This window comes from Diabrotica undecimpunctata, chromosome 2, assembly GCF_040954645.1.
Source record: "Diabrotica undecimpunctata isolate CICGRU chromosome 2, icDiaUnde3, whole genome shotgun sequence".
NCBI classification, from domain to species: domain Eukaryota; kingdom Metazoa; phylum Arthropoda; class Insecta; order Coleoptera; family Chrysomelidae; genus Diabrotica; species Diabrotica undecimpunctata.
Window position 1 is genome coordinate 84488645 of NC_092804.1, and position 19836 is coordinate 84508480.

A 19836-nucleotide genomic window follows, 5' to 3' on the forward strand; every position below is an offset into this window, starting at 1 on the left:
TGGAAACGGTTGAGCGAGGGAAGGCAGTGAATACTGTAGAATCCCTAAATATATATATATATATATATATATATATATATATATATATATATATATATATATATAAAAGAAGGAAACAAATTCTATATATCTATCTATACAGCCCTTGCCGTCCAATCCTTGCCTATCTATACAGGCCTCCTCTTCCTTCTTCCACGCCTCTCTATTGTAGGCAGTTTGTATCCACTTCGGGCCTGCGCGTCTTCAAGTCATCTGACCATCTCATTTGTGGCCTTCCTCTTTTTCGTTTGTAACTATATGGTCTCCAGTGTATAATCATCTTATTCCATCTCCCAAATGTTGTTTGAAAAGGAAACAAACTATTGAAAAATATAGAAATATACATATGCGAAGTACCAGAAACAATAGAGGACGACAAAGAAAAACGTAGGATAATGGAGGAATATCATAACCACTCAATGTTCGGGTTAACAAAGAAACTGAAGGCAAGATTCAAATGGAGAAACATGGAAAAAGACGTAAGAAAATACATTAAACAATGTCATAAATGTCAAATTAACAAACCGAAAAGGCTACATGTCGAAGAATTTGTGATATCGGACACTTCTTTAAAACCATGGGACATAGTGTACATAGACACGATAGATCCATTCCCTAGAAGTAATGAAAGAAATAAGTCAAAAACGACGCCACAACACTTCGAAATAGGAGACCTAGTTCTGGTCAAAAGAGAATAGAATTGTAAGTTTGACAGTCTTTATGCAGGTCCTTTCATAATAACAGAGGTAAATAACGTTAACTGTAAAAGATAGATAACGGTAAGATCAAGGAGGTGCATAAAAATAGACTATACGCTTACAGTCCAGAAACGCGCTGAATTAGTGATATGTGAAAACGGGAACAATTATATTGATATTGAATATTTTTTGTTACTAAATATAAGGAAATATGTACCAAAAATTTGTATATGATTCTATAAATATGTATATGTAAATAGTGAATGTAAATAATGTATGTATGTACAGTTGATGATGATACGAAAAATTTTCTTCTTTCGGAAGGGAAGAGTAAAAACAGTTTATGTAATTTATTGAAAACGAACAGCACTCAGAAAATTTTTCTTCTGAGGGATAGGGATGTAACGGGATTTAATTGAGCCTCAAGAAATCAGATCTAAGTAACCCAATTCAGTTTAAAAATTTTAAATCCTTTCAATAATATTATTCATTGCTTATTGCTAAATGCGATTATTTGTTTATGACATTGAAAATATCTTTGCAACTAGAATACGCGCTGACCTAGTGAAATTTGCAATTTAATCAAAAGCTTATTTAATAATGGGTACAAATTATATTAGAAAAACATGAATGCATAACAAACGCACATGAGTTAAATACCCGGAAAATAACGGGAGTAGATCATTAAGAATTAAGAATTACGGGTGAACAGTCGAAGCTAGTGTTATCATCCGTCAAATGGGTACTCTCTCTATTATTGTTCTTAGAGAACCAATAAAGTAATTATGAGTATCCAGTGAGTTCGAGTTAATCAACCCCATGCATGGAGTAAACTATCCCTGGAGTTCCGCTATATGGAACTCTTGATGGAAGCAATCTAATAAACATTATATGAGTATCCAACATTATTATACCCTTAACAGCGATTATACTTGCCAAATTGTATAGTCTTCTTTGTTTCAGGCTATTTAAATTGTTGAAAAAATGATCCGCCCAGAAAGTTTAAGTACTCTGTGAAGGATCCACTTTTCGACTGATTCAATGCAGTTTAATGTTCTTACTTTAAGTACACAATACAGTTTTTGCACCATACAGTAATTATTATTAAATTTATTGCATGTAATGAAAAAAATATTAAAAATACACACTAATGCAAGAACCTGAACATGGAAATTGCATCACCACTCATCATTTTTTTTATGACACACGCATAAAATATTTCCACAGAATCATGAATAGAAAGTTTACAGTACAGTAAAATTAAAATTATGTATAAATATTAAGAAACATACCTATCTTTAAGTACCTCATAGCCTGGGTCAGAACTTGGTATACTTTCAGGTCCATTAATGCTAGCATACCCGGGGTCATTATTACCCTTAATTTTTTCGTATCCTGGATCACTAGTTCGCCTTGGAGACTTTTTTAAAGTCTCATAGTTGTGATCTTTGTACCTCTTTTCCTGTAATTTGCTCTCCAATGACGATCTTATACTACCTACATTTGTACTTTCTGGTGTAACACTTCGTTTTTCTACTTTTTCCAGATTGGCATCTTCCTTTTTGGTCTTGTGTACCTTGGCATATAGGGCATCAATGTTTCTTATGGACTGCGGTTTATCAATATGAAAATCAAAATTGGAAACAGCGGGTGGTGGTGGAAGAGGGGAGTTGGCTTGTCGTTTTTCCGGTTTCGGTGAACCTAAATTGGCTATGGAACTTGAAGATGACGCTGTAACAACATTTATAATATAAAAGTTTATTATTATAGTAACTGTAATGAGTAATAAAAACGATATTTATTAATGTCAAAAATGCTGAATAGTTTTTAATGAAGAAAAATTTTTTTATATGAAACACATTCACGGACAAAAATATCGAACGTTTTGGAATTTTCTATTTTTTGAAAATAAATTCTGGTCAATCAAGTTGTTTATTGTGAAAAAGAGTTTATTTTAACAATGTTTAATGAACAATTTAAAGATTTATGCGGAGAAAATTGCAACAAAAATAATGCTTAATGTTAGGTAAATAAGGTTATTTTACTATAAACTTGAATGCTAATTTAAATTGCTTAAACAAGTCTTTTTAACTAAAACAATTGCATGAACAGTAACGAGTATTCTCCCTCTAGCTCTTATTACTGCTTGTATCCGTCTCAGCATGCTTGCAAATAAATTTCGGACATATCCTTGGAGAGTTGCAGTCCATTCCATCCCGGGCAGCAAGCCAAAGCTGCTCTATCGTATTTGGAAAGGGATTTCTTTGTCGTATACGGCTTTTTAGCTGATTCCACATTGAAATCGGTCCCATATTGGATTTAAATCCGGGCTAAATGGTGGGACATGAGCCAATCAAATCTTCGAATTTTGACCTCATCAAGATAATTATTCACTATGGCAGCGGTCGAACATTATCGTGTATTAACACGAATCTGTCATATGCAATGTAACCAACATATGACAAACCATGATCTGGCAGGATGTTTTGAACGTAAGAATTACCAGCCATCCGTCCAATCACTTCCACAAGTGCGGTGCGTGTCTTCCAACTAATACCTTCCCAAAGCATTAGGCCACCACCTCCAAAACTAACGGTATGGACGAGATTGCAGGTGCCGAATCGTTCTCCAACTCTTCTGTAGATGTGGTTTCGATCATCTGGCTTCCATAATAGGATTCTCGACTCATCATTTGAAAAGAAAAAATTTCCAGTTGACGATATTCCACGGAATATGTGTTCTTGCAAATTTTAATCGACGAGCTTTATGATTTTCTAGAAGACTTGGAACTTTGGCAGAGCTTCTAGGCATTATGTTTGCTTTTTTTATATTCGTCTAACTGTTTCTGAACTCACATTAACTTGTCTAATATTCAGTAGCTCATTTTTTAGTGTATCGATGTAAATGAGCGATTTATTGTAGAATTAAAAACCAAAAAACGGTCACTAATTGCGGTTGTGCACCTTGGGCGTCCTTGACCAGGCCTTTGTACAAAATCGTACAGGACTCGTGGTACCTTTTTAACGTATTCGAAACTGTAGATTGACTTCTTCTGAGATGTCGTGCGATATCTTTTTGTGTATGTCCTTCCTCTTACAAAATTACAAACTGCGATATATGAGCTTCATCGCGTCCAATCGGTGTGTGGTATTATCCCTAAAATATTACAATTCATATAAGAATAAGTTAAAAAAAACGTGTAACACATTTCGCATTTGTTTATATAAAATATGTTTTTAATAAATCAAATCGAAGACGTTCACAAGAAACAGCCTCGGTTGGAATGTGCTAGTCAGCAGAATTGTGGATCGCGACCTTGTTGTTGTCGTAGGCTGATAAAACAAACTTGGCCCACTTATGAACGACTGCTGATATAGCAAGGACTATTATAAAAGAGACAACAATTATTATCTCGGGGATCAGAACTAAATTAACGTCAAGATGGCAAGTCGATGTACCACGTATTGGTAATTATGAAGTAGTCTCAAAGCAACTTCAACTAAGTACTAATTACATCTAAGATAAGTAATATTGTAAGAGTGTACAGTTGTGTTTTAAATAAATGTGTCATCTAACATAATAACCACGTTATTTACCATAGGTGGCATACCTTTAAACTGAGTTAAATCAAAACAATATTTAATCAAACTAAAAATAACCGAATTATTATTGTGTTTTCCTTTACGCGAAGAAGGTTTTTTATGATAAAATCCACGAATGACACTAATCGCTGAATAAAAGTCAAAATATTTCACACCAATTGAGTACATCGATTCGATTCGATTCCAATAGATTCGATTTAACTAGAGTTGATTCGCTTTGATTCGATTCAATTTAACTCCAATCGATTCAACCCGATTCGATTCCGATCCATTCGATTCGATTTTACTCAAATCGATTTGATTCGATTCCAATAGATTTGATTTGATTCGATTCAGTTCGATTTCAATCGACAAAACCCAATTCAACTCCAATCGATTCAATCCCAATTGATTCAGTTCGATTCGTTTTTATTCCAATCCATTCGATTTGACTCGATTCCAATCAATTAAATACGATACGATTAAATTCCAATCGATTCGATTCGGTTTAATTCGATCTAACTCGATTCGATTCCAATCCAATCGAGTCTATTCCAATCGGTTCGATTTACTTTCAATCGGTTCGATTCGCTTCTAATCCATTCGATTCTATGCAATTCCAATCGATTTAATTCCAATCGATTTAATTCCAATCGATTCAATCCCATTCAATTCGATTCAATTCCAATCGATTCGATTCAACTCCAATCGATTCCAATCAATTTGATTAGATTCGATTCCAATCGGTTGGATACGATTCGATTAGATTCCAATCGATTCAATCTAATTTGATTAGATTCCAATCGATTCGATTCAATTCCAACCGATTTTATTTGATTCGATCCCAACCGATATTTTATTATATTTCATTTTAATTTATTTTTTTTTATTTTATTAATAAACATGCATGGAACTGCGTCTACACTCCACATAGTGTGTGGTCACGCGATATATCGTTACAGTATCTACTGTCGTTACAGGCGCTACAGTTTCTACTGTCGTTACAGTCGCGACAGTCATTACTGTCGGTTTTATTTTTTTCACACCCATGTGCGAGTTCACCGCTCCGTTCGTAGCCCGCGATAAGAAAGCTATACTTCCAAAACGTTATAGAATAAACTTTGCGAAAAAATAGGGGAAATGGACCAAAAATGGTGTGAGCGTCAAACTTTGAAAAATCGTATCTCGGATACTGTGAATCCTTCTACTTCTACTGTGAAACTTTACTATTTTATTATATTTTGTCAAAAAAAAATGTTTTTATCTTTAAAAGATGACATTACTACTTCAAGTAGGAGCTTTGTCCTCCTGTTTCTTGTGATATCGTGTGTTATCAACACCTATATTACTATTGAGTAGTAAATTCAACCACTTCGTATAGTTTTCACAATTCATTTCATCGTGATAGTCTCCACGTTTTGTTTGTGATTTCCTTAGGTTTACTTTCACAAAACCATTCTCATTGCCAGCACCAACAATGATAAGCCTCTGTCACTTTCGAAGTGATTCTGCGCTTGCATCACTCCAATTATTTTCTTTACTGTAACTATAATCTAAGTAGGTTTCATCGGTGAAGACGATTGTCCTGTTTTCGGCTAGGTTTTAATTCTACGCAAATACTCTAATCGCAGTTTTTGTATATTGTGCTTTTTCATTAAAATGTGACGATTAGTTCTAGTTTTTTAAAGTAAATACTTCTTATCGCTCGGTATGATATTTTGCATGGGCCCGAAATCCTATTTAGCGTGACTCTAAAAATAGAGACGGGTGTAGTAACCTTGCAGTATACCATAATATAGATGCATATAAACTAATTATAATTTCATATAATATATTTTGATTTTTGATTTGATTTTGATATAATTTTGATTTTAAAATATTTGTATGAAATAAAATAAAACAAATTAAATTAATTTTCTGCTCAATTTTTTGTAAATTTTAAAACATAAATTACTACTTGCGTTTCATGATTTAGAACATCGGTTTTTGCACATTTTCTATATTGATATCCCAACGTTATAATACTGTACCCATTTTTTAGAATTTTGCCACTGCACACCTAGAATTCGCGCCTCTTCACTATCTTAGGTTAGTATACAACATCGAAAAAACTACTATAGACAATTTTCCTAGCTACAGACGCAAATAAGTGTAGATTGTAATGATGTAATAAATTTAAAAAGATGGTCAAAAAGTGCCCTAGATAGTAAAATGCAGGGTGCAAGACCAAAAGAAAGGCCACGGAAAAAGTGGGAGGGTGAAGTGGCAGCGGACGCTCAAAATTTGCTAGACGTGACAACCTGGAGAATATCGGCGCGGAACTGGCAAGGTTAGAGGCATAGTATGGAGGAGGCCAAGGCTCGATTTGGGCTGTAGCACCATTGGAGAGAAAGAATAAATTTAAAAGTACGTAAACAATAGTTTTAAAAGTTGTTAAGTATTGAAATAATATTCAATTATATATTTATTATATTAAGCGTTTATTTCCCAAAAAAATATTAAAAAATATACCATTTAAGTAAAGAGGAAAAGGTACGCTTGCTAGACTAACCTTGACGTGAATGCGAGTATGTTTTCGTCTGATTGTGAACCTTTACTTGTCTTAGACTATCTACTGGTGGTGGCTGTGGTGGGGATGCGTAAACTTCGTCTTCAATGTTTGGTTGTTGTATTTGCAAGTGTGCTGGGGGCGGTGGATTCATCTCAACCTCTACGGTTATCGGTAGTGGCGGTATTCGAGCATAAGTTTCACTTTCAGTAGCATAGATAGGATTGTTTGGGTCTGGTATTGTAGTGTACACGTCGTCTAGAAGATAAAAGGATAAATTAATTTATATTATCGTATTTTCATATTTAGTTAATCTCCCAACAACTCAAAAATTGCAATTTATAATTATTAGATTTTATTAGTTTGATGTAGGTCGACATTCAAACTTCAAAACAGAAAGGTTTAGCCTATATCTCCTTGTTCCTTCGTTTTAAGTAGTAATGCTTTTGTAAGCTGTAAATCTAATTATAGAAGTTGTTTTAGCCTTTGCAGAAACTACCAAATTAAAAAAAATTTCAAGTCACTAAAAAAGGTAGTGACAGAATATTATGCATTCGTTTTCCCTCTGAGAAACATAGTACGTGACCATTTACTACACTAATTGCATAAAATTAACTAAATTTCAAGTAGCAACATCACTGGTAACTACCAGCAGACATTTTGCACCATGGGTGCCACGAAAAAAATATTTAATATGATTGTATAATAATTAAAAGGCTAAAAGGGCATAATAAAATATAAACTGCAAAAAAAATGTTTAAAATATTGGGTTCATAATGGTAAAAATACTAACCTGAATCATCCGATACTGTGGAATAATGTGGATCTACGAATTCACGTTTTGTTTTCTTCAATTCATTCGATTGTGCGATAATGTTGGCTAGTGGTTCACGAACACTAATACTGGTATATCCCTCTAAAATTAATAAAAAAATCCATTCAGTTAATAAATTATGTGAAACTACCCATGTATATATATATATATATATATATATATATATATATATATATATATATATATATATATATATATATATATATATATATAACAAACAACACAGTTTATTAGGGTTGTAGTCAGAAAATTGGCCGGGATGTTAATGAAACACTCTTTTGACTTTTTGTCTAGCTTTCGGAATGGTTTTATTCCTTTTTCAAGACACCGTAATAAGAAAAATTTGTAAATATTTATAAAATATCACAATTCTTCAGTGCAATTACTAGTCGTTGAGATTATTTGTAAAAGCGTTGACACTCAACATTAATAACACACATACAAAATATAAAATAATGGACAAAATACATTCTAAAATTTTTAAAATTTAGGTACCGACAGTAAAACTTAGTTTGTCATCTTTTACTGGTGTGTTTTAACTCTGATACATAGAGAACAAAAAGAAGAAACCCTATGATTAAAAAGTAATTAGGTGTACTTAATATTATATTTCTTTTTAAGAAATACTAGAGGCCCATCTTGGGTGATTTTAATTTTTAATTGGGGTGATTAAGAGTGAGTAAGGTGATTTTACTATCTGTACCTAAATTTTAAAAATTTTAGAATGTATTTTGTCCATTATTTTATATTTTATACGTGTGTTATTAATGTTGAGTGTCAACGCTTTTACAAATAATCTCAACGACTAGTAAGTTGCACTGAAGACTTGTGATATTTTATAAATATTTACATATTTTTCTTATTACAGTGTCTTGAAAAAGGAATGAAACCATTCCGAAAGCTTGACAAAAAGTCAAAAGAGTGATTCATTAACATCCCGGCCAATTTTCTGACTGCAACCCTAATAAACTGTGTTGTTTGTTTATATGGACAGTCACTAATATCCTGTAATTCTTATACAGATTGAACGAATTTAAAACGGAACATACAATTTAATATATGTCTGTTTGAACTGCATTTGAAATAGTGGACCAATATAAAACTTGGACAAATATAAATCCATACCCGGTGATAGACATTGTATAAAATATCGTTCAACTATCTGTCTCTGTATCTGTAATAATCCGATTTGCGGATCTTTTTGAGAGTGATATCTTCTTCGTATCTTTGCCTATATTTTTCATTGTATTTACCAATCTACTACAACAGACTAATAACAAAAATAAACTTAATGGTTTGTAGTTATTTCCTTTCTTTCCTGTAAATATTTTATGGTTAACACCTTATTTGAAAAACATCTAGAGGAATGAGATTGGCAACACCGCTCAAAATATCGATCTGACTGCTTAGGCTTAGATAAAGGAAAGAGGAGCTTGCCTAATAGTCGGAGAGATAGAGCCGAAATTTTGTACTGATCAGTAATAAAACAATGTTTCTAAAACATTTGATAAAACTCTACGTCATCGTCTGAATCTTTTATAGAATATTTTGTAGTTTTAAAATGATATTAAGATAATGTTTTTTTTTTCAAACTAGTCATATTTACTTTACAAATCACATTTTTTTTTAAATATAAATATTTTACGAATTAATTTTTAATTGAATAAATGTTTGATATTAGAATGAAAAACAAAAAAAAAATATTTTCAATATAATAATCAATTGAAATTATCTGATGATTGATAAAAATTAATTATGAAACCGGTTAAGTAATTTTATTAAATTAAAGTAATTTTATAATGTTAACTATTGAATATTTTCGGTATAACAAATAGTAATTTTACTTATTTTTTATTACAATAAAAAGGTTTTTAAATTTATATTGCATAAATAAGGTTGTTCAGATATAAGAAAAATTTGATTTATTATTACATTAATAATCAAATACAAAATATATTATTTCTATTTATCAATAGGTAAAATTCAATTTGTAGAATTCCTTTAACATTTTACAAATAATTATTAATAAAAACCAATTTAATAGTGGAATTATCATTTTTTTAAGTTTTGAAATTTAATTTGTAGATATTTTCCATATTTTTTTTAACTTTCAAATTGATTGAATTTTTTTTTCATTAGTTAATTATAATTTTACAAATTCTAATTGGACATTAATTTTGCATCACTATTATTTTAAAATATTAAAATAATAATGATGCGCGTTCCATTTAGATCAGTAATTCTAGACGCATGCGCTAAATGTAATAAGTATCAAAATGCTTTTATCCAACTTGGTGAAACTGACTTCGATTGTAATGAAGTTTTTGAAACCTTAGAAACTTTCATATGTCACTTTGGAACAGGATTGACGAGAACAATTCCAAAAAGAAAAGTAAACGATGTCAGATTTTCACTATTTAACCGGAAGTATAAGGTGCATGATGTGAACGAGCCTTTTAAAAAAAAACTAAAAAATTTCGATGCTTCAAGCTTACCACCATGTCAAGATGAATTACACCAACATCTACTGCGAGCTCATTATATTTCAAATATTTGGACAAATGCTCATAAAAAAGTACCAACAGAATTGATTGTTGAAGAACATGGTTGGGAGCTTGAAGATGAAACATATAAATTCAAATGGTTTAGTGGACCTCAGATGCCAGAATCAGTTCGAAAAGTAGTGATTGAAAATGAAGCAGATAATGAATGTGATATTATTGAAAGTGAAAGTGACGAAGATGATGAATGTGATGACATCAATGAGAGTGAGAAAAATGACGAAATTTTTAAAGTTTTTCTAAATTTTTTTTTCTTATCGGAAAAATCGTTTGAAAATTTTTGGAAAAAAATCATGGTATAACTTACAGAAAATCGAAAGGATTCTACAAATTAGATTTTACCTCAAAAAATTACGAAAATTTTCATTTACGGAAATTTTTTTGGAAAATTTTGAGGAAAACTCTACAGAAGTGAGCATACAAATTTTCAAATCAATCGGTATAAAAATATCATAATAAAATCAGTTTGAAAATTGTTACCGAGACCTAAAATGCACAGTCAAGTGGTACATTTGACCCCGTTTTATGGCTCTCTGTACCAACCCAGCTGTCCGCCCTTTTGGATTTAGAGTTTTTAGGGGCTAAATAATGAGCCATGAAAATGGCGGACATATTACTTATCGTTAATTTTTCCCCAAAAAATTGCAACTTCACCCCTGTCCGCCACCCCTTATGTATCCACTGTCGCGTCCGCCCTTTGGGCTTTCGTCTAATTATACCAAGATCTTACTCTGGGCAAATTTTCAGCCATATTATCGATCGCTAATTTTTCCGAAAAAAATTACAACTTCATCCCTGTATAGCCACCCCCTGTACCAAGAGGGGCGTCCGCCTGTAAGGCAAAGTCTTAACCCAGTTACAATGAATATATTCCAATAGAGAAATGTCATATTACTTATCAGTTCAAAATTTCGGCTCTATCTCTTGGACTATAAGGAAGCTATAGGTGGTTTTACAGCATAATAACTGCTTGTTTAGTCTAGTTTTCAGTGATTCTAGGCAACCTATTTGGGTGGAGTTTTGACGTGTTCTTGAATGAATTCAGAATCCAGCAGCCGCTGAAGTATTGGATTTTTATAATATAATTATTTGACAACCTTTTGTTGGCCAACCACCTAGAGCGGAGTTGAGCCGAAATACATTGATTTCGTATGTTCCGTTTTAAATTCGTTCAATCTGTATATATATATATATATATATATATATATATATATATATATATATATATCGAGAAAAGGAGTACGACCGTCAATCCAATATACATTAAGGAACACCTCGAAGATGCTTTCTGTTTCAGAGGGGTTTTATGTCACCACCAGGATCATCCATGGAGAACCAGCAGTAAAGAAGCTGAAGAGATGGACGAGTCTAACCGACAAACTAGCAACAGCAGAAGCAAGAAGAACCTTCCTTCTTGAGTGTAGGAAAACTAAGAAGATCCCAAGATTTATCATAGACACCACTTCCAACATATTTTCATCAACATCAGGTTCCACTAATGACACACTATACCGCAGAAGCTAAGCTTTAAACAGACAGGTGAGGGCTTCTTCTTCTTCTTCTTCTTCAATGCCTTATCCGGTCCGGATGTTGGCGATCATCAAGGCTATCATGGTTTTGTTGACTGCTCTGCGAAACAGCTCCGCTGAGGTCATCCCAAACCATTGTCGGAGATTTTTCAACCACGAGATACGACGGCGTCCCGGTCCTCTTCTGCCAAATACTTTACCCTGCATAACAAGTTGAAGAATTCGATATTTTTCTTCGTTCCGCATCACGTGGCCGAGGTACTCAAGCTTGCGTTGTTTAATTAAATTAAGCACTTCTTTTTCTTTTGTCATGCGCTGTAGGACCTCAACGTTGGTGACATGGTCCACATAAGATATTGTGTATAAGGTGAGGGCACGATTACTTAATTTCAATATATCTAAGGTTCACACTGATATTAAGTTTATTATTTCTCAAATCAATAATGTCACTGCTTTCCTTGATAATCACCTTCCTGACAATTTGTTGGTCATATTTGAGTCATCTTTACATAAGAAATTTAATTTTGTATATCATAAATCTATGGCACACCTCCGTAAGAAACTAAATACCTTAGACACTCCCCAATTTAAAAAAATTCCATTTAATCCTAAGTGGATTAAAAATTTATCCAATACTAAGGTTCCTCAGGACATTCTCAAGTTGTTATGCTTGGGTCCTAAATTTGGCTTACAGCCAACTTTCAGAGATTACTCTGTTAGTAGAATCTTAGCAGATGTTGAAAATATTTTGTCACATGCTGACAATTCTGACCTTCTATCTCTTAGATCTCTTTCCAACAATATTCTGTTGAATTTTTCTAATCGCCCTAGACAACCCATATCTGAGTTAGATAAGATTTACAGAGAGACGGTATCGTTTTTAAAAACCCACCCTAATCTTCTCGTTCTTACTAGTAATAAAGGGAATGCCACTGTCTTCATGGATAGAGATCAATATCTCAGTCTGAGTCAATCGTTGTTAGTTGATGATAGATACTATCAACCTCTCTCTACCAACCCTTGCTCTAAATTCACTAATAAAATAAATAAATTCATTACTCACTTAAAAAACTTAAAGATCATGGATCAACCACTTACAAAATATTTACATAATTATAATGGATATGCTCCCAGATTTTATTGTCTACTGAAAATACATAAGCCCACATTGAGCATGAGGCCGATTGTTTCTTCCATCAATTCACCAAATATTAATATTTCAAAATTTTTAACTGATATACTATCAAAATCTTATATTTATAATAACAACTTTAATATTGTTGATTCTTTTCACTTTAGTGAATTTATTAATAACTTTGAACTTCCACAAGGTTACATTTTAGTGAGTTTTAATGTGGTATCTCTTTTCACTAATTTACCTTTTTCTAGTGTTATTACCTTCTTAAGAAATCATTGGAATTCTATCCAACCTAACTGTCCTGTATCCTGGGATGTATTTGCAGAACTGTTGCAATTAGTATTTGACACTAATTTTTTGGTCTTTGATGACAAATATCATCTTCAAATTTTTTGGTCACCTATGGGTTCCTCAATCTCTCCCATCCTAGTTAATTTTGTATTGGATGATTTAGTATCTGACCGTTATGGTTTTTTAGATTTCCAAATCCCTTTTTTTAAGCGGTATGTTGATGACTTATTATTAGCCTTAGCCCCAGACAAGATACAGGCCACCTTGTCTTTGTTCAACGAGTTCGATTCTCACTTACAGTTCACTGTTGAACTTGAGGACCCCATCACAAATAGTATTCCCTTCTTAGACATGCGTGTCATTAGAATGGGAGATAACACCTTAACCACAAGTTGGTATAGGAAACCAATGGCCTCTAATAGGTGTCTCAACTACCATTCTTGTTATCCTTTCAACTATAAATTAAACCTAATTAAAGCTTTAAGCTGTAGGCTAAATAGACTGACACATCCGGTTAATCGAAGGGAATCCCTTCAATTACTTAGAAATATTCTAATTGAGAATTCCTATCCATCCCCCTCATTAATAAATACCTTTATTTACAAAGCTATGGTTCCTCTTTAAATGACATACCTAATGGTGACCAACTAAGAATAATATGAAATAATTCCATTAATAACACTGTTCTGCCTAGTACTGTACTTGGGACTCCAACCACCCATTACTCATCCCTACCTTATTTTCCTCAAGTTACGGAAAAACTTATTAAATTGTACAAACAGAATAACGTACCTGTTAAAATTGCTGTTAAGAATGCTAAGACTGTCAGGAATTTGTTTTCTAAAACAAAAACACCCTTGTCCTTTCTGGAACAAGTAAATGTCATCTATCACATACCTTGTGGTGAGTGTGACTCATGCTACATCGGGCAGACAGGGAGATCACTGAGAGGGCGTCTTACGACACACCGTAGTGATATCAACTTATCTAAGCATACTTGTGCTCTTGCCCAGCATGCTATTAACACTAAACACAAAGTGGACTTTAATGAAGTTAAGATTCTTGGCAATGAACGTAATCTCGTCAAAAGGCAGTTTTTGGACATGTGTTAAATACTTAAACACCATAAACGCACTTAATAAGAGAACGGACATTAGTAACTTGAGCCAAATTTATCATGCATTAATATTGCAGAATTAGGCTTAATATGTTGTTTACTTTTAAATTGTCCCCTAAGGTGTATTTTCTATCATATTTTCATATTAAAAAATTTCAAATTAAAATAAATTAAAATATTTTCTTACTTTTTTAACTTAGATTCATTCAACTTATATTTTATTGATTATTTTATCAATGTTACTTTTACATATGTGAAATAATTTTTCTGATCAAATAGTTAGACTATTTAAATACGCCTTGCTGTTCTGTCATATTTTGACCTCAAGGCCACTGTCTTTTCTCGTTGGTTGACGTGTGTCTTACCTGCTAGTCTCATTTCACCGACAGCAACTGAGAAGCTTAAGAGTGGTAACTTCAATATATATTTTTTTAAATATCACTAGAATTCAACCTTAATCAATTTAATAATGTTACCTACAGTTAAAATTAAATTTAACTAATAATATGCTGTTGGAAGTGCATCTGATGATCTTTTTAGTTCTCTTTAAATTAATGTTTCTTACTGAAGGTTTTTACATATTTTTTATATACATGTACAATTACCACATGTCTGTTGCTGTGCTAAGTTTGAGTTAATTTGTAAACTGTATTCAGTTCCAATTAATTGTTTATACAACATAATCTTGTAATGTCCATTGTCGTAAGCTTCTTTACACAATTAATATCTTTGACTGCTACATATCTTTTTGAAGTAACACACTTATAATCACTTTTCTATGGATGTTTGGCTTTTCATATTGTTCTTTTTAGATGAACTGATGATGCTTTCTGATTAGAAAGCGAAACGTCTTCAATAAATAGATGAAGTAGCCACCTTCTTTGTCTTTTATTTCTCCACTTTGACCGAAAAACCCACCACTCTTCGAGTATTCCTTAATTTATATCGGATTGTCGGTCGTACTTCTTTTCTCTATATATAATACATATATATATATATATATATATATATATATATATATATATATATATATATATATATATATATATAATATTGATATGATTAGTGTTTAAAGAAAATAATTTATAAATTAGATACTACATAATATTAGATATGAAAAGTATTTGGTTATTTTAATAAGTTATATACTAGAAAATTTTATAAAAATATATTCATGTGAGGGCATTTTTAAGAAATTAGCATATAATAATTGTAAAAAGTTGTATTTTAGTAATTATAATGTGGTAGATATATTTAAGTGAGCCATGTGACTAGGCAACCAGATATACATACTCTGAAGTGACATTTAAGGAATGGTTGTGAATATAAAGTGGGGTTATAATAATAAAATGTGTAGTTTATTAAATTAGAATGTTAAGTTAATGATTTAAGTGTATATTCTGATCTGAAAAGCCTAAATGTCAACAAAATTATCAATAGAAAATTAACGAATTCTCCAGAATGCAGAATTTGACCTTTGTTTACGGTCGAACATTCGGGAATAATGGTTATGTCTGTGGATTGAACATATACTGTTTCCAGAAAATTCAGACATGTGTTTAATGGAATAAATCGAACATGATTTCTTACCAGATGGTTCTGGAAGATTAAAAAGATATAAATACCCGTGATTTGGATTCAAGATGGCAGTTTTAGTAAGAAAGTCCATTCAGTTAGTCAATCAGTTATGAATAATGGCCAGTTTTAGTATGAAAATTAGTTAGAGGCAGTCAATCAGTTACAATTGTTCAATATAGTGAGTTAAATCAAGATCGGGAAACAGTATAAAGAAGGTATTATTGAAGATTAAAAATTATGTTATGTATAAATGATGATAATGGAAGAAGTATTAATTGAATATTAAAATTAAATAATATTTTGGTGATTGGATATTGATATATTGAAAAGAAGAATAAAAATAAATGCTGTTTGCTGGTTTGCTTGGTGGTTTATAAATGCTGTGACAAGAAAAATATCTTAAATTGTTGGAAGCTGATAATTGGAAAAAGTAATTTCACAAAAACAAGGATAACCGAAGCTGAGAAGAAGACATTTGAGTTGTGATTATAATCTATATAGTGGAAAACAGTTCATTTAGGCATTCCGTGACAGAAAGGTACAAAAATTTGTTAATATAATTTAGTTAGTGTCATAACAATTTCAATTTTGAAGATAGTTTGTTTAAATTTTACATTGTCTATAGAATTTAATTAGTTTCATAAGAATTTCAATTTAAAGATAGTTTATTTTAAATTTACATTGGCTAGGTTAGATATATATGTGTGTTTCATAATAGATATAATAAAGATAATTTAAAAAAGTACTTACAAACTAATTCTTTGAGAACCGCGATAAAAACCCTATATATTATATTATTAAAAATACTCATTGCTCATCATTAACAAACAATACATCATAACAATATATATATATATATATATATATATATATATATATATATATATATATATATATATATATATTCTACTCCCTCTATAACGAACACGGTTATTACGAGGTTTCGCTTATAACGAGATACATTAGATGTCCCATGAAATTTCTATTGAACTATAACCGTCTATAGCGAGGCAAATTCGGGTATAACGAGAGAAAATAAGATCCAAAAACGTGTTTTTTACGTTTTTAGTCCGGTGGTGGCTATAAATAAATACCTTTTCAAACAGCCCCTCAATAAACTTAACTGCAGCCCGCAACAGCGGCGGCCGGCCAGGTGAAGTAGGTGAAGGTGAGGTTCACCAAAAAAATATAATTAAATTGAGACAAATAAATAAAAAATAAAAGCAACATTAATATATCTAAATTCTGAAATAAATTAATAAATAAATTAAAAAAGACAGCTAGCTTTATTAGCGGTGCGGTAGGTACTTGACGGTCAAGTCCTGACCTGTGTCACTTGCTGTCAAGTCCTGACAATATTTTGAAATTTAGTCTATTATACAGATATTTTTTATATAGTATAGTGTATAGTATAGTATTTATAAGTTTAGTTTAGTCACAGTATTAAGTTTATTTGTTTAGTGCACTTTATTAATACATTTCTCTGTGGTTTGTTTCGGATTTCGGATATAAAGTGTTCTCGTGGATTTCGTTTGGACAAAAATAATTTTAGACAGACATGAATCCCATTAATGACTTGGTGTGTAATATATTAGAGACTCCGTTTAGGCATTGGAAAAATGAAGATAAAAGGGATGTTCTTTTACATGGTCGACCAACCAGTATTTTAAACAGGACTAAAAAAGGAAGTTAAAAAAACAGTCTTCTTAATTAAGTCTTCTTGGTTCACAGAATTCAATTGGTTGTGTAGTAGCACAGCGTTAGAAAAATTGTATTGTTGGCCATGTCTCCTCTTTTCAAATAAACAATCTGTGTGGAATAGAGACGGTTTTGTTGATTTTTTGAATATTAATAGATCGATGCATAAGCACGCAGATTCTGGAGAGCATTTAAAAAAACAATTAATGTTTAGAAATTTCGAACAAAATCAAAATACGATTGCCGATGCCTTAAAAGAAAACGCTAGATTACATAAACTAAATTTTAATGAAAATATTCGTTCGACTAATCAGGATTTGTTTGCGGACAGTTATTGACGCAGTTTTGTACCTCAGCAAACAAGAGTTGTCTTTTTAGTGACATGAGAAAAGTGACTCGAGTAACAAGGGTAATTTTAAGGAGTTATTAAATCTGTTAATTGTTCAAAGCCCTTTGGAAACTAAAAATCATTACGAAAAAATCAAAAATGTTTTTAGTGGAGAATCAAAAACAATTCAAAATGAATTAATTGAGTGCATTTCTGGTTACATAAATGATAATATTATAACTGAAATTAAAAACAGTCCATTTTTTCCCTCCAAGGGCACTTAAATGGACTTCAACAAAAAATTAAATCGCATGCCCCACAAGCAATTTTTGTGCATTGTCTAGCCCATCGACTTAATCTTGTTTTACAGCAGAGCTTTAAGAAAATATCAAAATGTCGAATTTTTTTTGCAACTATTACCGGAATCCCATCTTTTTTTCATAGTTCAGCAAAACGATCGTAAGCTCTTGCATCTACATCGGCTAGACGTATGCCAACAATTACAGAGACAAGATGGTCGTCTAATTCAAAATTAATCAGTGTTATTATTGAAGACTGGGAAAAATTAAAAGAGGTTTTTGATAATATAATCAATTCTGAAGAGTCAGACGGCAAATCAGTTCAGCTGGATAAAGGTTTTTTAAGAGATTTAAATGATTTTGAGTTCACATTTTTAGCAATAGTTTTTAGCGACATTTTTCACATAACAGATATTTTATATGATGTTCTTCAAAAAAAGACACTAGATATTAATTTTTGTTTAAACCAGATAAGGAGAACTCGTCAATTAATAAGTGATAAAAGAAATGAAGATTTTTTTAATTCTATTTTTGAAAAAGCAAGCACAATGACGGTCATTAATACTTTCAAAAGGTTTAGGTGTGATGATGGTATGAGCAAGAATGCAATTACTACTCAATACAGAGCATTATTTTTTGAAATATATGATCATATTTTAATGAAAATGGATATACGTTTTCAGGATTGTGATAAATTAAAATTTATAAGCTTAGCAGATACAACAAAGTTTGAGTCATACAGTTTGACCTTCCCTTCCGACGCTTTTCAAAATTTATTTGAGTTTTATGGCACACAATTTACTAAACATCAAAGACTTAAAAGTGAGCTCTGCCTTCTTTATGCCGACGAAAATTACAAAAATGTGAATTTGCAAGAATTGGTTATAAAGTTACAACCAATTAAAGATATTGTTGCAGAAGCCTATAATTTGTTTTGTTTAATTCTGACAATTCCATCGACAAGTGTATCTGTAGAAAGAAGTTTTTCGTGCTTAAAAAGGTTAAAAACTTTTACAAGAAACACTATTTCACAAGATAGACTATCCAGTTTGACTGTTATCGCACTTCATAAAGAACTGTTGAATGAACTTATGCAGAAGCATCCTTTCTACGAGGATATTATTGATAGATTTGCCTCCCTAAAAGACCGAAGGATCGACTTGGTTTATAAAAACTAGTTAAGTCAGTTCTATTAGTCTATCTAATACCACTTTTTTTGTTTAAGTATCTCTTCATCCTCAGTTCTAGTATCCTTACCATCATCATTCCGCAACCTTTTGCATCCACTTTTGGATATAAGTCTCCTCCATATTCTTCCATTGTTCTCTATCTTGTACCATCTGTACCGAATTTCCCACTGTTTTTCTCAAGTTATCCATCTTTTTGGTGGTCTACCTCGGTGTCTTTTATCTTCTCTAGGTCTCCATTCTATGAGTCTTTTGGTCCACATCATTTAAACGTGCTACATGTCCAGCCCATCTCCATTTGGCTTGTGCATGTCATTTTTTCTATGACATCTGTCACTTTAGTCCTCTCTCTCTCTGTGTCATCCCGTGAGAGGTTGTTGGTCCTCCATCGGGCGCCTCCCCAGGTGGC

At 31.9% G+C, this 19836-nt stretch overlaps 1 protein-coding gene across 2 annotated transcripts in view; it reads right to left on the bottom strand.

The window, feature by feature from the left end:
* Window positions 1-19836, bottom strand: part of LOC140434713 (uncharacterized) — a 402091-nt gene that overhangs the window by 173605 nt on the left and 208650 nt on the right. For both annotated transcript variants that reach the window (XM_072523176.1, XM_072523175.1), the window contains exons 6-8: window positions 7660-7782; window positions 6870-7124; window positions 2030-2468 (exon numbers count right to left, since the gene is read on the bottom strand). In XM_072523176.1, the coding sequence (XP_072379277.1) occupies window positions 2030-2468; window positions 6870-7124; window positions 7660-7782 (817 nt within the window). The remainder of the gene's footprint in view (window positions 1-2029; window positions 2469-6869; window positions 7125-7659; window positions 7783-19836) is intronic.